Source organism: Delphinapterus leucas, chromosome 16 (genome assembly GCF_059928025.1).
Source record: "Delphinapterus leucas isolate spDelLeu-1000000601 "Yukka" chromosome 16, BTC_Dleu_Yukka2, whole genome shotgun sequence".
Taxonomy (NCBI): domain Eukaryota; kingdom Metazoa; phylum Chordata; class Mammalia; order Artiodactyla; family Monodontidae; genus Delphinapterus; species Delphinapterus leucas.
In genome coordinates, this window is record NC_143144.1 from 80949963 (window position 1) to 80976983 (window position 27021).

The 27021-nt window shown below is 42.5% G+C and overlaps 1 protein-coding gene and 1 long non-coding RNA gene across 6 annotated transcripts in view; one reads left to right on the forward strand and one right to left on the reverse strand.

Annotated features, from left to right (window-relative positions):
- Positions 1-273: 273 nt before the first annotated feature.
- The window catches only part of ADAM12 (ADAM metallopeptidase domain 12), a 329043-nt gene continuing 302295 nt past the window's right edge, over positions 274-27021 (reverse strand). The window contains exons 21-22 of the mRNA XM_022568471.2: positions 4250-4368; positions 274-421 (exon numbers count right to left, since the gene is read on the reverse strand). Of these exons, the coding sequence (XP_022424179.2) occupies positions 361-421; positions 4250-4368 (180 nt within the window). The 3' untranslated portion in view covers positions 274-360. The remainder of the gene's footprint in view (positions 422-4249; positions 4369-27021) is intronic.
- The window catches only part of LOC149747345 (uncharacterized), a 28234-nt gene continuing 21774 nt past the window's right edge, over positions 20562-27021 (forward strand). For 4 of the 5 annotated variants that reach the window (XR_016388208.1, XR_016388210.1, XR_016388209.1 and 1 more), the window contains exon 1: positions 20562-25761. This is a non-coding gene — a long non-coding RNA (uncharacterized LOC149747345). The remainder of the gene's footprint in view (positions 25762-27021) is intronic. The other variant, XR_016388212.1, reaches the window with a different exon arrangement.

Genomic DNA, 27021 nt, shown 5'->3' on the forward strand with positions numbered 1-27021 from the left:
GAATCCCATAAAGCACGATATTTCAAGTTCACTAAACTATTCAAAGCACAAAAAGCCTTCCTTCCATGGAAAACTCAGTGATGGTTTTAAAAAAAACACAAAAAAAAGCCCACTACAGCGCACTGCGCTGTAGCAAGCATTCTGCATAAATTAATAATTTACAAGTACCTGAGCAAGTAAAAGTATACACAGCACCATAGCACAGCACCGACGGCAGTAGCTCAAAGTTCTTCAAATCATGGTGTTTGAAACATTAAAAAAATTCTAAAAGTTGGTACAAAAAATAACTCCAACTGGAGTTGAGAGAGAGATAGTGCAAACTTCTGTCTTCATTGTTGAACAACGGTGTTGGCTTGCTTCTCACTTTGCATAGGCGATGTGGGTGGCTCTGGGCACTTGATGGGGCTGTTTGGAAGCAGGTCTGCAGGAAGAGCAACCAGAGAGTAGGAAACAAAACTGTAGTTAGAGGCCCTGCCAGCGATTTCTGCAGACACAGATGCCCGGGTTGGAGATGCCTTTTCTTGCACTGTGACGCGCTTCCAGGGTCAGACCCCACCCCCTGCCCTGGGGGCTGGAGACCCCTCTTGCTTTCAGCAGGAATTGCAGATCCCAGAGGGGACCTCGCCGAGGGCTGCAGCAGCTTCAGCCGTTTAGGACCCTTTCCAAAGCTACTGCTCCCGTCCGTCCATGGGAGAAGAGTGCCATTCAACAGAAAAAAGGTGCAAGCCACAGAGGTGAGCCTCACGTGTAGCCTTAAAATTTGTAGCTTTAAGTCTTAAGTAAAAATAGATAAAACTAACTTTAGTCATGTTTCACTTAACCCACTCTATCCAGAGTAATAGTATTTCAATGTGTCACCAACGTACAGAATTATTAATGATATAGTTGACATGTTGGGGTACTGACTCTTCAAAATCCACTGTGGGGAATTTCCTGGTGGTCCAGGGGTTAGGACTCCGTGCTTCCACTACAGTGGGCACGGGGTCGATCCCTGGTTGGGGAACTAAGATCCCGCATGCTGCGAGGTATGGCCCAAAAAAAAAAAATCCAGCATGTATTTGCATTGCCAGCATATCTTATCTTCCACCAGCCACAGTGTGCCCAGCGGCTACTGTATTAGTGCAGCTCCAGAGCAAAGCTGGGCATGTGGGATCCCTCGGAAATGAACATACAGAGGGTTCTCCTTCCAGGAGGAGACCAAAGCCAGCTTGCACTGCTGTCAGCACCTGGCTGCTGCTTGAGGTCATTTAAAAAGAGAGCCTTCCCCAGAGGATCTAAACAGACATTTCTCCAAAGACGACACACAGGTGGCCAAAAAGCACATGACAAGATGCTCAACATCACTAATTATCGGAGAAATGTAAATCAAAACTACAATGAGTTATCACCTCACACCGGTCAGAATGGCCATCACCAAAAAACTCTACAACCAATAAATGCTGGAGAGGGTGTGGAGAAAAGGGAACCCTCCTGCACTGCTGGTAGGAGTGTAAACTGGTGCAGCCACTATGTTAAAAAACTAAAAACAGAGTTGCCATATGATCCTGCAGTCCCACTCCTGGGCATATATCTATCTGGAGAAAACCGTAATTCGAAAAGATACATGCACCCCAGTGTTCACTACAGCACCATTCACAACAGCCCAGACATGGAAGCAAACCTCCATGTCCGTCGACATAGAAATGGATAAAGAAGATGTGGTATATACACGATGGAATACTACTCAGCTGTAAAAAAAAAAGTATGAACTAAGGCCATTTGCAGCCACATGGATGGACCTACAGATTATCCTACTAAGTGAAGTAAGCCAAGGACAAATATCACCTGATATCACTTACGTGTGGCATCTAAAATACGACACAAATGAACTTATCTGCTAAACCAAAAAGACTCACAGACCTAGAGAACAGACTTGTGGTTTCCAAGGGGGAGGGAGGGTGGGGGAGAGAAGTGGGAGTTTGGGGTTAGCAGATGCAAACTATTATATGTAGAATGGATAAACAACGAGGTCCTACTGTAGAGCACAGGGAACCATATTCAATCTCCTATGATAAACCACAATGGAAAGAATATGAAAAAGAATGTATGTATAACTGAATCATTTTGCTGTAAGCAGAAATTAACACTAAATCAACTATACTTCAATGAAATAAATTTAAAAAGAGAGGCCCTTCCCCTCTTCACGTCCATGTAAAGCGGTGTGTTTTTCCTTTTGAACAAGAAAAGTAACTGCAAGATTAGTGGACAAACCACAGTGAAATAATTAGGATGCTCTGGAGTTTTTCTGTACTTGTGTAGTCGGGAATTAAACCACTGTCCTGACCCTTTGACCGGCTTTATCTGAGCTATATTAGGCAGCTACCTCTTTCGTGGGCCAAACATTTTTCCTAAGAGCTGTAATGAAATCATGAGCGTGTAGCATTTCCCTTCAGAGATGCTGAATTACTGAACCCAGGGCCTGGCCAACACCTACCTTTGGTTCTTTGCAGCTCACAAAGCAAGCTGCCTGCTCAGGGGGTAAATGTTTAACTACCCACCACTGGGGGGAAGGAGGAGGGCCTGATCTATAGCATTTGCTGATTTCCATGGTATAAATACTCATGCTCCCAACATGATGTGACTGAACATGGAAGAGATGTGCAGTGGCCACCATGGCATGGCATTTTCATCACACAGGAATGACAGATACAGTAATCTCAAGAATGTGGGTTGCAAGAACTACCATATGACCCAGCAATCCCACTACTGGGCATATACCCTGAGAAAACCATAATTCAAAAAAGAGTCATGTACCACAATGTTCATTGCAGCACAATTTACAATAGCCACGACATGGAAGCATCCTAAGTAAGTGCCCATCGACAGATGAATGGATAAAGAAGATGCGGCACATATATACAATGGAGCATTACTCAGCCATAAAAGGAAACAAAATTGAGTTATTTGTAGTGAGGTGGATGGACCTAGAGTCTGTCCTACAGAGTGAAGTCAGAAAGAGAAAAACAAATACTGTATGGCTAACACATATATATATGGAATCTAAAAAAATAAATAAAATGGTTCTGAAGAACCTAGGGGCAGGATGGGAATAAAGACATGTAGAGAATGGACTTGAGGACATGGGGAGGGGGAAGGGTAAGCTGGGATGAAGTGAGAGAGTGGCATGGACATATACACACTACCAAATGTAAAACAGATAGCTAGTGGGAAGCAGCCGCATAGCACAGGGAGATCAGCTCCTGCTTTGTGACCACCTAGAGGGGTGGGATAGGGAGGGTGGGAGGGAGACACAAGAGGGAGGGGGATATATGTATACGTATAGCTGATTTACTTTGTGATACAGCAGAAACTAACACACCATTGTAAAGCAATTATACTCCAATAAAGATGTTAAAAAATGTGGATTGCTCTAAAATATAGTAAAAAAAAAAATGGAGGTGAGGAGCTTTGAGCATTTCTTGCCTTTGTTTTCAATGTAACTGGTATCATTACCAGCTTATATGATTTTTAAGAATGGCTAGGCTTAACACCTAGCTTGCAAAATTCCTAGAAATTTAATAGTTCTTGCAAAGCAGTGTGGGTTGGCTCCAGCACACCACTGGGTTAAGCCTTGCTGCCCAAGCCCAGATTCAGGGCTGTGCCCTCAACCCCTTGGGGAGGGCGTAGGACATGACCACAGCTGCAGCTGAGTCTTCAAAGGTGATTCCTTGTGCCAGCTGAGGGGGAAGCTCCCGGTTACCCCTGCCCAGCAGCTTCTTTAGCCTGACTTCTTACATTCCCCTTATCTCATCCATGACCCTCCAACCTCACCTCGTGTCTCGGGATCCCAGGGGTTGGGCAGAGGCCATCAAGGTCCAAGTGGGATTTCTGGAGGTAGGTGTCCAGCTTTCATAATATCGCACCACTTGCTGGCTTTCTCTCCCTTGGGGGACATGACGCAGCCCAGATCAACAGGCACAGCTCTGAGGGATCTGTTCTACTTGATCTTGAGTTGATCTCATGGGTAGGCTGGGATCATTGCTAAGAGTGACATGTGATGCCTACAATTATAGCTCCCAGCTGCTTCCTGCTTATTCTTTAGATTCCCCCTCACGTCTGTTTTATATTGTTCCCAGGGGTGGGGAGTGCAGGACGCACAGCCGCCAGCGCCACCCCCATGTCCTCCTGTGGCTTGAGAAGCATGGCTCGGTGCAGCTGCGCCCACATAGTTTTGGGGAGAAAAAGAGGGACATGGGTGCATCACACCAACCTGATGGGCGCCCGGCGGAGCCCAGACTCCTGCTGTCCCAGGGTACTGGCAAGCCGGGTTGTCCTGCTTAAAGGATCTGCAGGCAGAGGCTTCTGAGGAGGGTTTGGCTTACGAGTTCCCTGCAATAAACCACAAGATTATGTCTGATCACCAGCTCCATGAACTTGGACAAGACACTGACCTCAGGAGCTGTTAGAGTCCCCTGGAGAGTGGGATAGAGAGAGCAGAGTGGTTAAGTTGCTACACAGCCCAAGTTTCATTTACTGTAAACTTTTTGAATACGATCATCTAACCGCACAGGTATGGTGGTGGTGCGTGTGTGTGTGTGAGGGTGGGTGACCTGTGTTAAAGATTTAACCATAGCATCATTTAGTTACCGTCACTCAAATATGGGTCTTCAGCTGCCATGCTGTTCCCAGGCCTTGGAAGTATAGTTGATGCTGGTGCTTCTGGGCCAGTGTTACCCAGGGGATGTAAACTTTCCTGTGCTTTTAGGCTTCTTTTCAATTTATAAAGGCCTAACATGAGAAGATGGTGAAAATCTTTTCAAAGAACACATTCATTGCCTCAAATTTGCCAGAATCCTGTAACAGAACTTGTTCAGCTGTGGGCGAACCAGACAATGAAGGTGACCATCCTTCACCCATCAGTATGGGGTCAGTAACATCCCTCCATGAAATACACAAAGGTTCTGCTACCAAAATATTTTCTAATAATTCATTCAGAGAGTCACAAACTGGCTTGGAAAATGACACCCAGAAGGAAAACCCAAGACACAGTGGTTTGAGGGACAGATATTGTTCTGTAAGGAAGCTGATGGGGGCGGTGCTGTATTGACCAGAGGCCAGTGAGGGAGTTGGCAGAAGGTGGGCAGAGCATGAACTTGGAGCATCTGCTCTGGGTTTTGTACAAATACCAATACTCTGGGACTCGTGCAAGTCACTTGACTTCTCTGAACCTCAACTTCTCTGTAAAGTGAGAGAAAACAAGACCCATCTCATAGCACTGTTATGAGGACTAAAGTAATGTATGGGAAGCTCCCAGAATATAGATAACAATGATTAAAAGTCACTTGTGGGACTTCCCTGGTGACGCAGTGGTTAAGACTCCGCGCTCCCAGTGCAGAGGGCCCGGGTTCGATCCCTGGTCGGGGAACTAGATCCCACATGCATGCTGCAACTAAGAGCTTTCATGCGCAACTAAGGAGCACACCTGCCGCAACTAAGACCCAGCACACCCCCCACCCCCAACGCAAAAAAAAAGGCACTTGTGTTCCTGGGGTCCCTTCCTTGGCTACTGTGAGAGTGGGGCTCACTGGAGCCAGGTTGGAAAGTCAGTGAGAGTTGATAACACTCTCTTTTGGGCCCAGGGTGAACATAGGCATCAAGGCACCACCTGCGCTGGTCCTTGGAGCATAGAAGCACTCACACATATACAGAAAGTCTGTAGGAAATGGTGCTAGAAACTCAAGGAAGACAGGACATCCTAATAAACAGATGACCTCATACACTGTCATGGAACTCAGTATTCCATACATCCAGAATACTCAAGATGATCTAAACACATACGAGTTGAATTTCTCATAGTAATCATCCCACTAAAATTATATCTCCGCAGCAATCGGAGCTCAGTTAAAAGAAGGCGACAATATAGTCACAATTTAACATAGCTTTATAAAGCAAAGGAAGCTACCACAGGAGTCTGTCAACCACAGCTGTATGGAAAATACAGCAACTTGAAACAATGGGGAAACTGGGATAGGAAGGAGCCACCGAACAAGGAACAGACTTACAAGTGCCATTTCTACATCAGCTCTCATTAATGGAAATATTAACAGCCTGTTGAATGTAAAATAGAACACAATGTTCACTGGAAATACAGACCATACAATGAGCTCAAGCACCGAAGTCAGGCTGTTTGTTTGTATATCCAACCAGGCTCTGTGCTTACAAGCTCTGAGAGCACACAAGTTATTTAACTTCTTTAAGTTGTAGAGAGGGGATGATGTGAGGGTTCAGGGAGAGATTATCTGTTAATCTCTTAGCATAGAGCCTGGCACACAGCGACCAATACGTGTTAGCTGCTACTGCTTCACAACTACTATTATTGAAGGAGTGAATTCAACCATCTAAAAGCACCATAATCCTCCCAACAAACACTGGGTGATAAACCATGGCACTAAACCAAGCTCCGTTTCCTATAAGGTGGTAGAAAATAATGAGCACGCTAATATGTGGATGTAAAGATGAATGCACGCACCCACATCTGAGGATTAAAGAATTCATTACTAAATGATACTAGCTTTGCCGCTAAGTATGAATAAATATCTAGTCTTGGTAGTAAAGATAATGTCAGGTTTTTATTACACTACTGGAGAAAAAGTGAGATGTATGTTACAGTGTATCACAATATATTTGGATTTATCACGGAACCTTAGGAGATAGGTTGGCCGTTCATTCTGGTTTTGCCTGGGACATTCCCAATTTACAGCTGTGTTTAATTTATTAATCATAGACCTTCTCATGTGCCCTGGTTTAGAGGACAAATTATATGGTCACCATAGTGATAAAAGCCCAAACAGTGGAGATATTGATTGAAAGTTCTGATTCAAACCTGGGCTCAGCAGAGGCACCAAGCCCCCTCCCTCCTGCCATGCCCATGACATGGTTTTGATGGAAACATGAAACAGGTAGCTGCCTAGGTAAGATGCCAGCTTCCCACCGGGCCCAACTGGGACAAACTGGCATCATGGAACAGCGGGGTTAGTCAAAGATGATGTATCCTCCTTCCTCAGGGACCAGGCATGGAGCCCATGAAACATTTGCACAGAAGCACCAGCTGCATGTGCCTTGACCTTGCAGAAAGGGGTGGGACTTCCACACTCCCTTTTAGGCACTGCTTTTCAAGCTGCCTTTGCAAAACCTGAACCTGGGCTTTCCCAATGACGTCCGATCCAGCCTGGCCACAAAGAGCCATGGCAATGGAGCTGAGGAATGACTCCAGGCCAAGTTGCTCACACTCAATAAACATTTCTTTAGACTGATTTTCATTTTAAACAAGGAAATGAGTTCAGACCCCCATTTCTCTGCCTTCTCAACTTCTAGGTACTGGAGAAAAATCGAGATCTGTTATTAAATAGAGTTGTCTCATTTCTCCATTTTCTGCTCATGTTTCAGCAAAAGCCACATATTTCAAATTTTTTAGAGGGATGAGAACAAATTTTTAGATCCAAATATAGCCCCTTGCTTTGACCATCACAGAGAATTCTCAGCTGTTATCTCCTTCTGCATGATCAGCAAGAATAAGCGCGTCCTGCTTGTCCAGAGGGATCTCCCCAGGAAGACTGGGTGTTATCACAGGAAAACACCAGAGATGCCACAGAGATCCCTGGTGAGCTCGTGCAGGGCCGGGGGGGTGGGGCGGGCAGCATAAACATTGCTCACCATCTGGCCCATCCCTGGCCCTGCAGAAATACACACTTCACGATAACACCAAGGACAACTGATTCTCTGGGAAATGCCTCAACTTCTTTTTACTCTTTATTCAGAAAAAGCAGAGGTCCTTTAAAGAGCACTTTTACACCTAGCTGGAAGATGTCCCTGGTCCCTTCTTTCTAAAACCACCTGAAAACAGTCAAGAAAATGCACAAGAAGGAGCAAAACTCCACCTCTGAGAAAAATGTATAGCCCCACATGAATATATGAGAAAAGGATGCAAAGTGTCCAGCAGGCTGGGCTGAGGAGAGACCACGGAAGGGACACCTATGTGGCCAACCTGGTGAAATGCAGAGGGGGAGACATCCACCTTGCCTGCTGGGGATAAGAGTACAGAGTGAGCAGATGACGTATGTGTGTCAGGGCTGAAGGAGCAGCAGATGAGCCCAACCATCTGTGCACACCTGGAGCAGGGGAGGGGACCTGGCAGGGTCTCTGCCGAAATCAGGGGAGGCCAAACCACCACTATCCCTCAAAGCCCTCTGTCCCACGGCCCCCCGTGAGGTGGGCAATTTGGAGGTGGCCCTGAGTTCTGACCTGGCCTTTCCCCCAACTGTCCTGCAACTGGTTGTTTTTTCCAGGAAGACCTCGCTTCGTTTAAAGAGGAATTTAGATACATTAATCAAAACTACTGAAAGAAGGAAGGAAGGAACCATGATAAACAAAAGGCAAACTAAGAAGCCACTGGCAAAAATGTATACATAAGGACATGAAAAAGGAGCTGGCAAAGTCAAGTGAAAAGGGAAAGGAAAAAATAAAGCAACAATGCAAACCAAGGACCAAGATGGTACTGAACATAGTCAGCGCTGTGGGGACCAGCTTGAGGGAAATGAGGAGAAGTTCAATGGTAAATGACAGAGACCACAGACAAAGGTGATACAACATATACATAAATGGTGTCACTTACGGGATCTGAACAAATAGTAAAGAGAGAAAAGATACCCAGATTTATTTTGTAAAAACTTTTCTGAAAGAGTCAAGCCTATGGATTGAAAGTGTACACTGTTTCCCTGGGTGAAATGAATCAGACTTATCAGAATTAAGACATAATTAATAGGATACAGAGTCATGTCACTTACAAGGAAAAATGAAATAAGCCAGCTTCTGATTTCTTCAGAGCAGATAGAGGAAGCATGCATCTAAGAGTTTCAGGGAAAGAGAGTGTGATCCATTAATTTTATGCCTAAACTGTCATTGAAAAAATAAAGCAACAGCCAAGTGTCTTTGAACATACAAAATTCAGGGAATATACCTCCTAAGAGCTCTTCTGGAAGGAATTCTGGAAGTCCAATAGAATGAACTTCAGCCAGCCAGGAAAAGAATGGCTCAGTGGCAAGGAGATTAAGCACTAAGTCCCTTCAATGTAGACCTAAGGGTAACAAAATTGTGGGAATTATGGCTACAAAACAGAAAGTAAATGTTATTAGCCATAATAATATAGACATTCTAGAACTAACCAAAGTTGGGAGGTGGATCATCCATTTCCAGATATATGGCAGGCTGAGTTATTTTGACCTACCTTCTCTCTAAAATTGTTGGATAAAATGTATTTAATAGAAGAAATGGACAAATTCTTAGTAAGGTACAATCTCCCAAGACTGAATCAGGAGAAGCAGAAAATATAAACAGACTAATCACATGTACTGAAATTGAAACTGTGATTAGAAAACTTTCAACAAACAAAAATCCAGGACCAGATGGCTTCACAGGCGAATTCTATCAAACACTGAAGAAGAGTTAACACCTATCCTTCTGAAACTCTTCCAAAAAATTGCAGAGGAAGGAACACTTCCAAACTCGTTCTATGAGGCCACCATCACCGATACCAAAACCAGACAAAGATAGATACAACAAAAAAAGAAAATTACAGACCAATATCACTGATGAGCGTAGACTCAAAAATCCTCAACAAAATACTAGCAAACTGAATACAACAACACATTAAAAGGATCATACACCATGATCAAGTGGCTTTTATCCCATGGATGCAAGGATTTTTCAATATCCACAAATCAGTGGTACACTATGTCAAAAAACTGAAGAATAAAAACCATATGATCATCTCGATAGATGCAGAAAAATCTTTTGACAAAATTCAACACCGATTTATGATAAAAACTCTCCAGAAAGTGGATGTAGAGGGAACCTAATAAAGGTCATATATGACAAACCTACAGCTAGCATAATACTCAATGGGGGAAAGCTGAAAGCATTTCCTATAAGATCAGGAACAAGACAAGGATGTCCACTCTCACCACTTTTATTCAACATAGTTTTAGAAGTCCTGGCCATGGCAGTCAGAGACGAAAAAGAAAGAAAAGGAATCCAGATTGGCAAAGAAGAAGTAAAACTGTCACTGTTTGCAGATGACATGATACTATACATAGAAAATCCTAAAGATGCTACCAGAAAACTACTAGAACTCATCAATGAATTCAGTAAAGTTGCAGGATACAAAATTAATACACAGAAATCTGTTGCATTTCTATACACTAACAATAAAAGATCAGAAAGAGAAAGAAACAATCCCATTTACCATCACATCAAAAAGAGTAAAATATCTAGAAATAAACCTACCTAAGGAGGCAACTACTCCAAAAACTATGATGCTGATGAAAGAAATCGAAGATGACACAAACAGATGGAAAAATATACCATGTTCTTGGATTGCAAGCATCAATATTGCCAAAATGACTATACTACCCAAGGCAATCTACAGATTCGATGCAATCCCTATCAAATTACCAATGGCATTTTTCACAGAACTAGAGCAAGAAAATTTTAAATTTGTATGGAGACACAAAAGGCCCTGTACAGCCAAAGCAATCTTGAGAAAGAAAAACAGAGCTGGAGGAATCAGGTTCCCTGACTTCAGACTATACTACAAAGTCATAGTCATCAAAACAGTATGGTACTGGCACAAAACAGAAATACAGATCAATGGAACAGGATAAAAAGTCCAGAAAGAAACACACGCACCTATGGTCAATTAATCTATGACACAGGAGGCAAGACTATACGGAGAAAAGACAGTCTCTTCAGTAAATGGTGCTGGGAAAACTGGACAGCTACATGTAAAAAAATGAAATTAAAACATTCTCTAACAGCATAAACAAAAATAAACTCAAAATGGATTAAAGACCTAAATGTAAGACTGGATATGCAGAACACACTTCGACATAAATCACAGCAAGATCTTTTTTGATCCTTCTCCTAGAGTGATGGAAATAAAAACAAAAATAAACAAATGGGGCCTAATTAAACTCAAAAACTTTTGTATAGCAAAGGAAACCATAAACAGAATGAGATGACAACACACAGAGTGGGAGAAAATATTTGCAAATGATGTGACCAACAAGGGATTAATCTCCAAAATTTACAAACAGCTCACGTGGCTCAATATCAAAAAAACAAACAACCCAATCAAAAAATGGGCAGAAGACCTAAACAGATATTTCTTCAAAGAAGATATACAGATGGCCAAGAGGCACATGAAAAGATGCTCGACATTACTATTATTAGAGAAATGCAAATCAAAACTACAATGAGATATCACCTCACACCAGTCAGAATGGCCATCATCAAAAAGTCTACAGACAATAAATGCTGGAGAGGGTGTAGAGCAAAGGGAACCCTCTTACACTGTTAGTGGGAATGTAAATTGATACAGCCACTATGGAGAACGGTATGGAGGTTCCTTAAAAAACTAAAAATAGAGCTCCTATATGATCCAGCAATCCTACTCCAGGGCATATATCCTGAGAAAACCATGGTTCAAAAAGATACATGCACCCCAATGTTCATTGCAGTGCTGTTTACAATAGCCAAGAAATGGAAGCAACCTAAATGTCCATCAACAGATGAATGGATAAAGATGTGGTACATATTTGAGATGGAATATTACTCAGCCATTAAAAAGAATGAAATTTGGACGAGGGGATGATGGCGGAAGAGCAAGATGCGGAGATCACCTTCCTCCCCACAGATACACCAGAAATACATCTACACATGGAACAACTACAGGACACCTACTGAACGTTGGCAGAAGACCTCAGACCTCCCAAAAGGCAAGAAAGTCCCCACGTACCTGGGTAGGGCAAAAGAAAAAAGAATAAACAGAGACAAAAGGATAGGGATGGGCCCTGCACCAGTGGGAGGGAGCCGTGAAGGAGGAAAGGTTTCCACACACTAGGAAGCCCCTTCGCGGGCGGAGACTGTGGGTGGCGGAGGGGGGAGCTTCGGGGCCGTGGAGGACAGCACAGCAACAGGGGTGCGGAGGGCAAAGCAGAGAGATTCCTGCACAGAGGATCGGTGCCGACTGGCACTCACCAGCCCGAGAGGCTTGTCTGCTCACCCGCTGGGGCGGGCGGGGCTGCAAGCTGAGGCTCAGGCTTCGGTCGGAGCGCCGGGAGAGGACTGGGGTTGGCTGCGTGAACACAGCCTGCAGGGGCCTAGTGCGCCACGGCTAGCTGGGAGGGAGTCCGGGGAAAATTCTGGAGCTGCCGAAGAGGCAAGAGACTTTTTCTTCCCTCTTTGTTTCCTGGTGCGCAAGGAGAGGGGATTCAGAGCACTGCTTAAAGGAGCTCCAGAGACGGGCGTGAGCCGCGGCTATCAGCGCAGACCCCAGAGACGGGCATGAGACGCTAAGGCTGCTGCTGCCGCCACCAAGAAGCCTGTGTGCGAGCACAGGGCACTATCCACACCCCACTTCTGGGGAGCCTGTGCAGCCCGCCACTGCCAGGGTCTTGGGATCCAGGGACAGCTTCCCCGGGAAAACGCACGGCGCGCCTCAGGCTGGTGCAACGTCACGTTGGCCTCTGCCACCACAGGCTTGCCCCTTACCTGCACCCCTCCCTCCCCCCGGCCTGAGTGAGCCAGAGCCCCCGAATCAGCGGCTCCTTTAACCCCGTCCTGTGTGAGCGAAGAACAGACGCCCTCCGGCGACCTACATGCAGAGGCGGGGCCAAATCAAAAGCTGAACCCCTGGGAGCTGTGAGAACAAAGAAGAGAAACGGAAATCTCTCCCAGCAGCCTCAGGAGCAGTGGATTAAAGCTCCACAATCAACTTGATGTGCCCTGCATCTGTGGAATACCTGAATAGACAACGAATCATCCCAAATTGAGGAGGTGGACTTTGAGAACAAGATTTATGATTTCTTTCCCTTTTCCTCTTTTTGTGAGTGTGTATGTGTATGCTTCTGTGTGAGATTTTGTCTGTATAGCTTTGCTTCTACCATTTGTCCTAGTGTTCTATCCGTCCGTTTTAAAAAATTTTTTTTCTTAATACCTACTTTTTATTTTAATAACTTTATTATATTTTATCTTACTTTATTTTATTTTACTTTATTTTCTTTCTTTCTTTTTTCCTTCCTTCCCTCCTTCCTTCCTTCCTCCCTCCCTCCTTTCTTTCTTTCTTTCTTTCCTTCTTTCTACTTTTACTAATTCTTTCTTTCTACTTTTTCTCCCTTTTATTCTGAGCTGTGTGGATAAAAGGCTCTTGGTGCTGCAGCCAGGAGTCAGTGCTGTGTCTCTGAGGTGGGAGAGCCAACTTCAGGACACTGGTCCACAAGAGACCTCCCAGCTCCACATAATATCAAACAGCGAAAATCTCCCAGAAGTCTCCATCTCAACACCAGCACCCAGCTTCACTCAATGACCAGCAAGCTACGGTGCTGGACATCCTATGCCAAACAACTAGCAAGACAGGAACACAACCCCACCCATTAGCAGAGAGGCTGCCTAAAATCATAATAAGTCCACAGACACCACAAAACACACCACCAGACGTGGACCTGCCCACCAGAAAGACAAGATCCAGCCTTATCCACCAGAACACAGGCACTAGTCCCCTCCACCAGGAAGCCTACACAACCCACTGAACCAACCTTAGCCACTGGGGACAGACACCAAAAACAATGGGAACTACGAACCTGCAGCCTGCAAAAAGGAGACCCCAAACACAGTAAGATAAGCAAAATGAGAATACAGAAAAACACACAGCAGATGAAGGAGCAAGATAAAAACCCAACAGGCCTAACAAATGAAGAGGAAATAGGCAGGCTACCTGAAAAAGAATTCAGAATAATGATAGTAAAGATGATCCAAAATCTTTGTAATAGAATAGACAAAATGCAAGAAACATTTAACAAGGACCTAGAAGAACTAAAGATAAAACAAACAACGATGAACAACACAATAAATGAAATTAAAATACTCTAGATGGGATCAATAGCAGAATAACTGAGGCAGAAGAATGGATAAGTGACCTGGAAGATAAAATAGTGGAAATAACTACTGCAGAGTAGAATAAAGAAAAAAGAATGAAAAAAACTGAGGACAGTCTCAGAGACCTCTGGGACAACATTAAACACACCAATATTTGAATTATAGGCGTCCCAGAAGAAGAAGAGAAAAAGAAAGGGACTGAGAAAATATTTGAAGAGATTATAGTTGAAAACTTCCCTAATATGGGAAAGGAAATAGTTAATCAAGTCCAGGAAGCACAGAGAGTCCCATACAGGATAAATCCAAGGAGAAATATGCCAAGACACATATTAATCAAACTGTCAAAAATTAAATACAAAGAAAACATATTAAAAGCAGCAAGGGAAAAACAACAAATAACACAGGGAATCCCCATAAGGTTAACAGCTGATCTTTCAGCAGAAACTCTGCAAGCCAGAAGGGACTGGCAAGACATATTTAAAGTGATGAAGGAGAAAAACCTGCAACCAAGATTACTCTACCCAGCAAGGATCTCCTTCAGATTTGATGGAGAAATTAAAACCTTTACAGACAAGCAAAAGCTGAGAGAGTTCAGCACCACCAAACCAGCTTTACAACAAATGCTCAAGGAACTTCTCTAGGCAAGAAACACAAGAGAAGGAAAAGACCTACAATAACGAACCCAAAACAATTAAGAAAATGGGATTAGGAACATACATATCGATAACTACCTTAAATGTAAATGGACTAAATGCTCCCACCAAAAGACACAGATTGGCTGAATGGATACAAAAATAAGACCCATATACATGCTGTCTACAAGAGACCCACTTCAGACCTAGAGACACATACAGACTGAAAGTAAGGGGATGGAAAAAGATATTCCATGAAAATGGAAACCAAAAGAAAGCTGGAATAGCAATTCTCATATCAGACAAAATAGACTTTAAAATAAAGACTATTAGAAGAGACAAAGAAGGACACTACCTAATGATCAAGGGATCGATCCAAGAAGAAGATATAACAATTGTAAATATTTATGCACCCAACATAGGAGCACCTCAATACATAAGGCAAATACTAACAGCCATAAAAGGGAAATTGACAGTAACACATTCATAGTAGGGGACTTTAACACCCCACTTTCACCAATGGACAGATCATGCAAAATGAAAATAAATAAGGAAACACAAGCTTTAAATGATACATTTAACAAGATGGACTTAACTGATATTTATAGGACATTCCATCCAAAAACAACAGAATACACATTTTTCTCAAATGCTCATGGAACATTCTCCAGGAGAGATCATATCTTGGGTCACAAATGAAACCTTGGTAAATTTAAGAAAATGGAAATTGTATCAAGTACCTTTTCCGACCACAACACTATGAGACTAGATATCAATAAGAGGAAAAGATCTGTAAAAAATACAAACACATGGAGGCTAAACAATACACTATTTAATAACGAAGTGGTCACTGAAGAAATCAAAGAGGAAATTAAAAAATACCAATAAACAAATGACAATGGAGACACGATGACCCAAAACCTATGGGATGCAGCAAAAGGAGTTCTAAGAGGGAAGTTTATAGCAATACAATCCTACCTTAAGAAACAGGAAACATCTCGAATAAACAACCTAACCTTGTACCTAAAGCAATTAGAGAAAGAAGAACAAAAAAAACCCAAAGTTAGCAGAAGGAAAGAAATCATAAAAATCAGATCAGAAATAAATGTAAATGAAAAAGCAATGAAGGAAATGATAGCAAAGGTCAATAAAACTAAAGGCTGGTTCGTTGAGAAGATAAACAAAACTGATAAACTATTAGCCAGACTCATCAAGAAAAAAAGGGAGAAGACTCAAATCAACAGAATTAGAAATGAAAAAGGAGAAGTAACAACTGACACTGCAGAAATACAAAAGATCATGAGAGATTACTACAAGCAACTCTATGCCAATAAAATGGACAACCTGGAAGAAATGGACAAATTCTTAGAAAGGCACAACCTGCCAAGACTGAATCAGGAAGAAATAGAAAATATGAACAGACCAATCACAAGCACTGAAATTGAAACTGTGATTAAAAATCTTCCAACAAACAAAAGCCCAGGACCAGACGGCCTCACAGGCAAATTCTATCAAACATTTAGGGAAGAGCTAACACCTATCCTTCTCAAACTCTTCCAAAATATAGCAGAGGGAGGAACACTCCCAAACTCATTCTACGAGGCTACCATCACCTTGATACCAAAACCAGACAAGGATGTCACAAAGAAAGAAAACTACAGGCCAATATCACTGATGAACATAGATGCAAAAATCCTCAACAAAATACTAGCAAACAGAATCCAACAGCACATTAAAAGGATCATACACCATGATCAAGTGGGGTTTATTCCAGGAATGCAAGGATTCTTCAATATATGCAAATCAATCAATGTGATAAACCATATTAACAAATTGAAGGAGAAAAACCATATGATCATCTCAATAGATGCAGAGAAAGCTTTCGAGAAAATTCAACACCCGTTTATGATAAAAACCCTGCAGAAAGTAGGCATAGAGGGAACTCTCCTCAACATAATAAAGGCCATATATGACAAACCCACAGCCAACATCGTCCTCAATGGTGAAAAACTGAAAGCATTTCCACTAAGATCAGGAACAAGACAAGGTTGCCCACTTTCACCACTCTTATTCAACATAGTTTTGGAAGTTTTAGCCACAGAAATCAGAGAAGAAAAGGAAATAAAAGGAATCCAAATCAGAAAAGAAGAAGTAAAGCTGTCACTGTTTGCAGATGACATGATACTATACATAGAGAATCCTAAAGATGGTATCAGAAAACTACTAGAGCTAATCAATGAATTTGGTAAAGTAGCAGGATACAAAATTAATGCACAGAAATCTCTGGCATTCCTATACACTAATGATGAAAAATCTGAAAGTGAAATCAAGAAAACACTCCCATTTACCATTGCAACAAAAAGAATAAAATATTTAGGAATAAACCTACCTAAGGAGACAAAAGACATGTATGCAGAAAACTATAAGACACTGATGAAAGAAATTAAAGAGGATACAAACAGATGGAGAGATATACCATGTTCTTGGATTGGAAGAATCAACATTGTGAAAATGACTCTACTACCCAAAGCAATTTACGGATTCAATGCAATCCCTATCAAACTACCAATGGCATTTTTCACAGAACTAGAACAAAAAATTTCACAATTTGTATGGAAACACAAAAGAACCCGTATAGCCAAAGCAATCTTGAGAACGAAAAACAGAGCTGGAGGAATCAGGCTCCCTGACTTCAGACTATACTACAAAGCTACAGTAATCAAGACAGTATGGTACTGGCACAAAAACAGAAATATAGATCAATGGAACAGGATAGGAAGCCCAGAGATAAACCGACACACATATGGTCACCTTATCTTTGATAGAGGAGGCAGGAATGTACAGTGGAGAAAGGACAGCCTCTTCAATAAGTGGTGATGGGGAAGCTGGACAGGTACATGTAAAAGTATGAGATTAGATCACTCCCTGACACCATACACAAAAATAAGCTCAAAATGGATTAAAGACCTAAATGTAAGGCCAGAAACTATGAAACTCTTAGAGGAAAACATAGGCAGAACGCTCTAAGACATAAATCGCAGCAAGATCATTTTTGACCCCCCTCCTAGAGAAATGGAAATAAAAACAAAAATAAACAAATGGGACCTAATGAAACTTCAAAGCTTTTGCACAGCAAAGGAAACCATAAACAAGACCAAAAGACAACCCTCAGAATGGGAGAAAATATTTGCAAACGAAGCAACTGACAAAGGATTAATCTCCAAAATTTATAAGCAGCTCATGCAGCTCAATAACAAAAAAACAAACAACCTAATCCAATAATGGGCAGAAGACCTAAATAGACATTTCTCCAAAGAAGATATACAGACTGCCAACAAACACATGAAAGAATGCTCAACATCATCAATCATTAGAGAAATGCAAATCAAAACTACAATGAGATATCACCTCACACCAGTCAGAATGGCCATCATCAAAAAATCTAGAAACAATAAATGCTGGAGAGGGTAGAAAAGGGAACACTCTTGCACTGCTGGTGGGAATGTGAATTGGTACTGCCATTATGGAGAACAGTATGGAGGTTCCTTAAAAAACTAAAAATAGAACTACCATATGACCCAGCAATCCCACTACTGGGCATATACCCTTAGAAAACCATAATTCAAAAAGAGTCATGTACCAAAATGTTCATTGCAGCTCTATTTATAATAGCCCGGAGATGGAAACAACCTAAGTGTCCATCATCGGATGAATGGATAAAGAAGATGTGGCACATATATACAATGGAATATTACTCAGCCATAAGAAGAAACGAAATTGAGCTATTTGTAATGAGGTGTATAGACCTAGAGTCTGTCATACAGAGTGAAGTAAGTCAGAAAGAGAAAGACAAATACCGTATGCTAACACATATATATGGAATTTAAGAAAAAAAGTGTCATGAAGAACGTAGGGGTAAGACAGGAATAAAGACACAGACCTACTAGAGAATGGACTTGAGGATATGGGGAGGGGGAAGGGTAAGCTGTGACAAAGAGAGAGAGAGGCATGGACATATATATTACTACCAAACGTAAGGTAGATAGCTAGTGGGAAGCAGCCGCATAGCACAGGGAGATCAGCTCGGTGCCCTGTGACCGCCTGGAGGGGTGGGATAGGGAGGGTGGGAGGGAGGGGGACGCAAGAGGGAAGAGATATGGGAACATATGTATATGTATAACTGATTCACTTTGTTATAAAGCAGAAACTAACACACTGTTGTAAGGCAATTATATTCCAATAAAGATGTAAAAAAAAAAAAGAATGAAATTTGCAGCAACATGGATGGAACTGGGGACTATCATACTGAATAAAGTCAGAGAAAAACAAATAACATATGATATCGCTTATATGAAGAATTAAAAAAATTATACAAATGAACTTATTACAAAACAGAAACAGACTCACAGGCTTAGAGAACGAACTTATGGTTACCAGGGGGTAAGGGTGGGTGGGGGAGGGACAGATTGGGAGGTTGGGATTGACATATACATACTACTATATATAAAATAGATAACCAACAAGGACCTACTATATAGCACAAGGAACTCTGTTCAATATTCTGTAATAACCTTAATGGGAAAAGAACTTGAAAAGGAATAGATACACGTATATACATGTATAACTGAGTCACTTTGCTGTACACCTGAAACTAACACAACATTGTTAATCAACCTTACTCCAACATAAACTAAAAAATCAAAAAAATCAAAATAACACTAATAACTCATTACATGTTAACATAAATAATATTTCTTAATGAAAAATTATAGTTTTTGATATAAAAATAAATTCAGCGAGAAGAAAAAAATATTAAAATGTTTCTTAAAAGCATCAAAGAGCTACAAGATAGCAAGATGTTATCAGGCCAACATCTAAGTGAAAGGAGAAGCCCAGAGGGGTCAGTAGTACACTGAAGCCATAGGCATTTGCCAAATTAGGGAAACCTGGGTTTTGGTTTTGATACCCTTTTAAGGTGAGGGATGCAGGAGTCGAAGGTCCGCACCTGCCTCAGTTCAGTAGGGCACCATTCTCTTCCTGACCTCTCCCTGATAAAGTTGGGCCCTGCAAAGGACTGTACCTCAGGGTAAGAATATTCTAGAAGCAAACACATACTACTGTCCATCCCTAGCAGACACAAGAAGAGTTCTCTTGGTGCTGGGCAGACCAACCTATAACCACAAATTGCCCCTGAGGACCTGAAGCTGACATCACATCATCTGGGTGGCTCATAAGCCCTGAACCATTTCAAGGGGCCTCAAGCTGGTGCTGCCCTGGGCACCTGACAGAGGCAAATTACACCCTCTCTGGAGGAACAGACTTCATCCTAGACCTGAAAGAGCTCCCAGAGAATTTTCCAGAAAATTGAGTAGCTCACAGTAAATGACCAAGCACCCAAAGAAGCAAGGGATCATGAGAGAGGGAGAGGGAGAGGGAGAGGGAGGGAGGGGGGGAGAGAGAGAGAGAGAGAGAGAGAGAGAGAGAGAGAGAGAGAGAGAGAGAGAGGGAGGGAGGGAGAGAGGGAGAGAGGGAGGGAGGGAGGGAGGGAGAGGGAGGGAGGGAGGGAGAGAGAGAGAGAGAGAGAGAGAGAGAGGGAGAGAGTGGGGGACAGAGGGGGGAGAGAGAGAGGGAGGGAGAGAGGCGGGGGAGAGAGGGGGAGAGAGAGAGGGAGGGAGAGAGGCGGGGGAGAGAGGGGGAGAGAGAGAGGGAGAGAGAGAGAGAGAGGGGGAGAGAGAGAGAGGGGGGAGAGAGGGAGAGGGGGAGAGAGGGAGAGGGGGAGAGAGGGGGAGAGAGAGAGGGAGGGAGGGAGAGAGAGGGAAAGAGAGAGGGAGAGAGAGGGGGAGAGAGAGGGGGAGAGAGGGGGGAGAGAGGGGCAGAGAGAGAGAGAGAGGGAGAGAGGGACAGAGAGAGGGACAGAGAGAGAGGGAGAGAGAGGGAGGGGGAGAGAGAGAGGGGGAGAGAGGGGGAGAGGGAGGGAGGGAGGGAGAGAGAGAGGAAGAGAGAGGGAGAGAGAGGGAGAGAGGGAGAGAGGGAGGGAGAGAGAGAGGGAGGGAGGGAGAGAGAGAGGGAGGGAGGGAGGGAGAGAGAGAGGGAGGGAGGGAGGGAGAGAGAGGGAGGGAGAGAGCGAGTGAGCGAGCAATAAAAAACTCAGCAGTAACACACCCAAAGAGTTTAGATTTGGGAATTATTGGAACAAATTTTCTTACTGTATTTAAAAGACAAGCCTCATGTCTGAATAAGAACCAAAGAGAACGTCCAGAAACAAAAAGTAAAACACAGCTGAGTTTAAGTACACATTTTGTTATGCTTAGTTTAATACCATTTATGTAAACTGAAAAACACAAAATACTATATATTTTCACGTATACCTATTTACGTAAAAATATTTGAAAGGTGCTATAGAAAATCAACACCAAACTTAGGACAGAGATTATACCTGGAGGGGGGCTGAGGTAGTCTATATTGTTTAATTTTTCCTTTTTTTTTAAAAAAGAAATGTATGCATATTATATACCTGAAATTTAAATAGGTGTATACATAGAAAAACAGGTAACAATGGTTATTTCTATGTAGTATAAATATGGGTGAATTTTAGATCATTTTTACTTTTATATATTTTAAATACAGGTATTCCCCAATATTTGAAAGTTCCCTTTACCTCACTTTTACAAAAGACCTACATTAGTACCTGTTTTCACTTAACTGAAAGAAATCCAAAGAGGACCTTTGCTTTTACAAAAACAGGCAAAAAGCAAAAAAAAGCTTTCAGCGTCTTTTTGGGCAGCAGCCATTGTAGAGACAGCTCACCCTGAGCAGGGGGAGGGGCCCCACTAAGGTCCTTCCCTGTGAGCTACACTCAGCATCTCAGCATCAAGCTGCCAGAGCTCTGAACCGTGTCTGCGAGCATCTGTGCTTCATCTCGATTCATTTTTTGCATCCCTTAACAATATGTGTCCCAAGGTAATCGCTTCTTTACTTTATGCCGTTTTGGCTTATAAAGGGTTTCACAGGAATGCTCTGCTTTCAGATAGCAGGGAAATCTGTATTTAAAATATTAACAATAAAAGAATTAATTTTCTTTTTTATAAATTTATTTTTGGCTGCGTTGGGTCTTTGTTGCTGTGCATGGGCTTCCTCTAATTGCAGCGAGCGGGGGCTACTCTTTGTTGCGGTGTGTGGGCTTCTCATTGCGGTGGCTTCTCTTGTTGAGGAGCACGGGCTCTAGGCGCACGGGCTCAGTAGTTGTGGCACGCGGGCTCTAGAACGCAGGCTCAGTAGTTGTGGCATATGGGCTCAGTAGTTGTGGCTCGCGGGCTCTAGAACGCAGGCTCAGTAGTTGTGGCGCACGGGCTTAGTTGCTCCGTGGCATGTGGGATCTTCCCGGACCAGGGCTCGAGCCCATGTCCCCTGCATTGGCAGGCAGATTCTTAACCACTGCGCCACGAGGGAAGCCCCAGAATTAATTTCAATCTTTGGGCCAAAGGAAAAAACCAAAGAGAAAACATAGACTATTTAAAAATTATAAATATGGAAAACACTACAAGTTAGAGTAAGTACAGACAGAGCAGTGTTTGGGAAATTCCTAGACTTACATGCCATGTAATCAAGTATGAATAAAAGTATGAATAAAAATGAAATAATGATCTAAGAAGTTAGAGAAAGAAAATAAACCTAAAAATGGAAGTGATAAAGATAAAAGCAGAAAATTAGTAAAATAAAAAATTAATTACTATCATTTAGCAAAGACATTACAGACATTCTAATAATGTTAGATATTTTCATTTAATTATCACAAAGTCCAATGAGAGAGATGTTATCTCAGATTTGTAGATGGGAAATGAAAGTAATGAAAGTAATGTTTCTGTGGTCTAACAATAGTAAAAGGAAAGTCATATATAAAATCTAGAGCTGGTTCTTTGGGGGTAGGAGGAGTTGAGGAGAAACGAGGTAAATCTAATAAAGAAAAGATAAGCCAATAATGGACAAATAAGTACACAAATACAATGAACAGTGTTGAGGGTTAGTTAGGTGGTCATCTAGAAAAATAAAGTTGGATTCCTACTTCATTTTATACACTAAAGAGCAGATGGATCAAATATTTAAATGTGAAGAAAAGATCATGAAGGTATAAGAAATAGAAAAACATATTTGTAACCTTTGGGTAGACAAGCCTTTCTAAACATGACAATGAAAAGTGGCAGGGCTTCCCTGGTGGCGCAGTGGTTGAGAGTCTACCTGCCAATGCAGGGGACACGGGTTCGTGCCCCGGTCCGGGAAGATCCCACATGCCGCGGAGCGGCTGGGCCCGTGAGCCATGGCCACTGAGCCTGCGCGTCCGGAGCCTGTGCTCCGCAATGGGAGAAGCCACAGCAGTGAGAGGGCCACGTACAGAAAAAAAAAAAAAAGTGGCAAAGGAGGCGACAACAGTTTATGAAAAAGGGAAAAAAACAAATGGATTTTAAACCTGTGGAAAGATCTTACATCTCATTTTTAGGAAGAAAAATGTAGATACTTTTTTTTCCAACCTATCACGTTGGCAAAGATAAAAAAAAATCTCTGAACACACTATATTGGTGAAGACATGGGGAACAGAAATTGGGACGACTCCTTTAGAAGCATTTCTGCCTCATCTACCAAATTTCTAAATGCGTATGGCCTTTGATCAGCAATTGTGCTCCCAGGAATTTATCCCACGTATATCATCATGCGTCGGCCCAAGGTACCTGGGCAAGAATATGCCTGTTTGAAGTAGCAAATGATTGGAAACCACCCATGTGGCCATCAGTAAGGGACTGGTTAAAGAATCTACGGTGTGGTTCTACCATGAAATACTACACAGCCAGTGAAAAGGATGAGGTAGATCTGGAATAACCAAAGTGGAAAGAAGTATGGAGTGTGCTGCCATTTGAATCCACAACAAGGAGCTAAGGTTTGAAATAAGAGTGATAGCAAGGTGATGGTTGCTGAAGAGGCGTGACGGGCCGCCAGGTTTCACTGTACCTTCCTCTCCAATTTTGAGTGTCTGAAATTTCCAAATTTTCCATAATCTCTCACTCTGCAGAGAGAGACAGGTGGAAGAGACTTTTCACTGTATTCTAAATTACATTTTACAAAAGCCTAGTAGCAATGATTGCTTCTGGGAAGGGAGCCTGGTGACAAACGTGGGAGAGAGACTGTTTTCTAATAACCCTTTACACTGTTGGAATTTTTTACTTATAGGCATCCATTGTTTGTTACAAAATATAAAGGTAAAGTATCAGGCATCCATTTTGTTCATGTACAATCTGGGTGTTTATAGTAACAGAAGTGAGTGGAAAACAAACATGCCATTGATTACTGTAATGAGTTAAACGGCTTCCCTCTGAAGTTATTTCTCTCCAGGGAGATAAGGGTGCTTCCACGTGCAGCACCTTTAGAGACATCAGATGGGTTTGTCATGTAAATATTAGTGTAATTTCTACAACATGGCATTTCTTGTGGTTGTTACTGGTATAAAGTCAAGTGTCTTCAATGCTAAAGGCTCAGAAATTTTTCTTAAACTGACTTCATGTCCTATGCAAGTGTTTCCTACAACTTGTGTGACTAGTACTTTGTAAAACTTGTTTACGCTTCAATTGTACATAGTATTTTTTAAAGAAATGTATTTTTATTTAGATACCTTCAAAGTTGAATTCCTCTGTGTGAAGCATTGTAAAATGATACATTTCTCTTTTGAGTGTCATTCCGGTTGTACAAAGGTTTTCACTGGTTCCGTATTTCTACGGTTACTGACAAGCATGTAACACTGACTTGATCCTACATATAGTTGGCGTTTCAAATAAATGGCTTGGATAGAGAAAAAAAAATCAGTGTATGATATGAAACCCAACAAATTTTAGCTGAAGTTTCTGGGAGTACTGGGCAGGCAGAGGTTAGCAGGAGTCCAAAACCTTGGTAACTACACTTTACATTTATAGGAGTAAGGGGCTCCAACTTCGGCTAACCCATGACTCACTGATATGGCAGCCCCTCCCCACCCCCCCGGGAGTAAGTGAGCCAGTGACAAGGCTTATTATTTACTACTGAAAATTCACATCAATTCAGCATATTTCCTACACGTCTACTGTGTTCAAGGGCCTGGGTTGAGGTGTACCTGGAGATGAATAACTGAGTCTTGTGCCTTCTGAAACGGGGCAGGACAGGTGTCCGGGTAACTCTGGGCTGAGGCAGCAGGTGAGTAAGGAGACCCCTGGGAGGACTGCAGAAAGGCTCAGGAGCGCGGGGGGGGGGGGTGTCTCAGAGAACACCTGGGCAAAAGGATGAAATCTGGGGAGCACAGAGAAGGCACAGAGGACGCTTCCCAGCACGTTTTCTCGGTTATTAGCTTTAGGTTTCCCTAAAGTAACGAAGGCTTTTATAATGATCAGTTTTCTTGTATTAACATCTCACTTCTTTGGGAGAACATCTCGATGAATGGATTCTTGTGAGTGCTGGTTTAAGTGTCGGACACCCACACAGGTCACAAGGGTGCAAATCCTCTTTCAAATCCATTCAGATACTGAATTCATTCTGTTGAAGATGACTTTGAAAGTTTGGGCTCAACCTCAGAGTGACCAGCTATCACCTGATGGTTCCTCAATCATGGTCTAAATTAATATTTTTGGCTCCTATTTATATCCTTATAAAGCATTTATGAATGAGTAGTTATTCTCACGAATAAGAGCCTGTGTTAATTGTTCATCACTCTTTGTGTGGTCTGGGAGAGGGAAGGCTCCTTGAAATAGCTCTCCCCCGCTCCCTCTGAGGCTACGTAAGCCAAGTCTGATTGCTCTACAGTCTTAGAAGAGATGTACAAGATTGGCTAGTCTTGTTTTACAAAATACGGTGTGTTGTATGTTCTACAGACACAGGTAAGGTGTGGATGAGGAGAAATGTCATGTTTGTCAGAAACGCTGGACTGAAAATCTCCACCTCTACAAAAAATGCATGGAGGATTTTTCATTTAAGATTCTGCGAACGTCCGGAATGCAATGCAACTACTGCTATCGTTCTGAACAAGGGCTGGTTCCAAGAAAGACAATATTAGACAAGAATGGCTGGAGTATGACACTGTTACAAGCAAAAGCAAAGAGAAATGCAAGATTTTCTTGTTATAGTCTGAGGCTCTGCACGATGCCAGAAGGTACCCCCACCCCCCGCCCTTCACCTTTATCTCTGTGGCAAAAGTGGGGAAAAATGAACGAAAGATCATCAAGGGAGTCAGTGATGTGAAACACACTCATCATGCCAGTCCTCCTGCAGTTTCTGCCTCCCTCCCCTCTCTCCAGCCACCTGCTCGTGCACCCATTTTAAGACTGCAGGTGGAGAACATGGGCTTGAGCCCTGGCTCTCCTGCTTTGGGGGGTCTTGCTATTTGGCCTCACTTTGCCTCGTCTCCTCCTCTGTCCGATGGGGCTGTTGGCGCTGTCTGTCTCGTAGGCCTCCTTGAGCACGTTAGAAACGCCTGCCAGGTGCTTAGCCCGGGAGCATCAGCCACATAACTGGCGCTCAACACGTGCTTTGCTGTTTCATAACAATTCAAAACACAACTGAGAAGCTCCTTATACCAAAACACTTAGTAAAATAACTCAAACACACATAGGCATGTATAGGCCACTTGGTTATAAGAATAGAAATTAATCCTGCCATTGCTGAGATTTCTGCAGTGCAGACCAGTGGTGCCAGAAACAGGGCTGGTAAATATTCTCACAGGCCCATCTGCCGTCTCAGGAAAGGACTTTAATTCAGCAAAAATCTAAGAGACAGATTCGGTCGTCGTTTTTTGCTTCCTATTGTTCTAGTAAAGAAGCTAATCTGACTGGCAAAACAATCTTAACCAGTCAGTTCAGTAGTATGACTCACTGATAAGATTCCACGGAGAAAAAGCACGTCCTAACGTTTTCCAGGAAACTAAGGGCTTAAAAAAATAAAGCAGTCCAGATCAAGTATGACCACACATCAGCACGTCTAGTCCAAATGCCACTTTAAGGGGCAAACCTTAACAAAAATACAGATAAATGCTAAGTGATGCTTTCATGCGATTTTTACGTGTTAGAAGAATGGCCCATCTATGGATTGAAGGTGCCACTTACACTCCCATTAGAATCATGGCACATTTCAGACTGACAGCAGAAAACTGTTTTGATCTCCAACTTCTTAGCACAGCCTTCTCTAGACATAATTCTGTGAGCAGAGAAGTCTATTTCGTAGATGTGACATTGAACGTGTTTTTATTTAAACTTTAAATGAATGAATGAAGCCTATTAATTATAATAAACTGCGTAAAGGATTTCAGTTTGCCACATCCTAGAAATTTAACGAAACTCCCAGAGTTTGTCCCCGATCCTTTCCTTTTCTCATCCGGGAATAAAGTTAGGCACACTGGTGTTGGTGGGTAAGAATG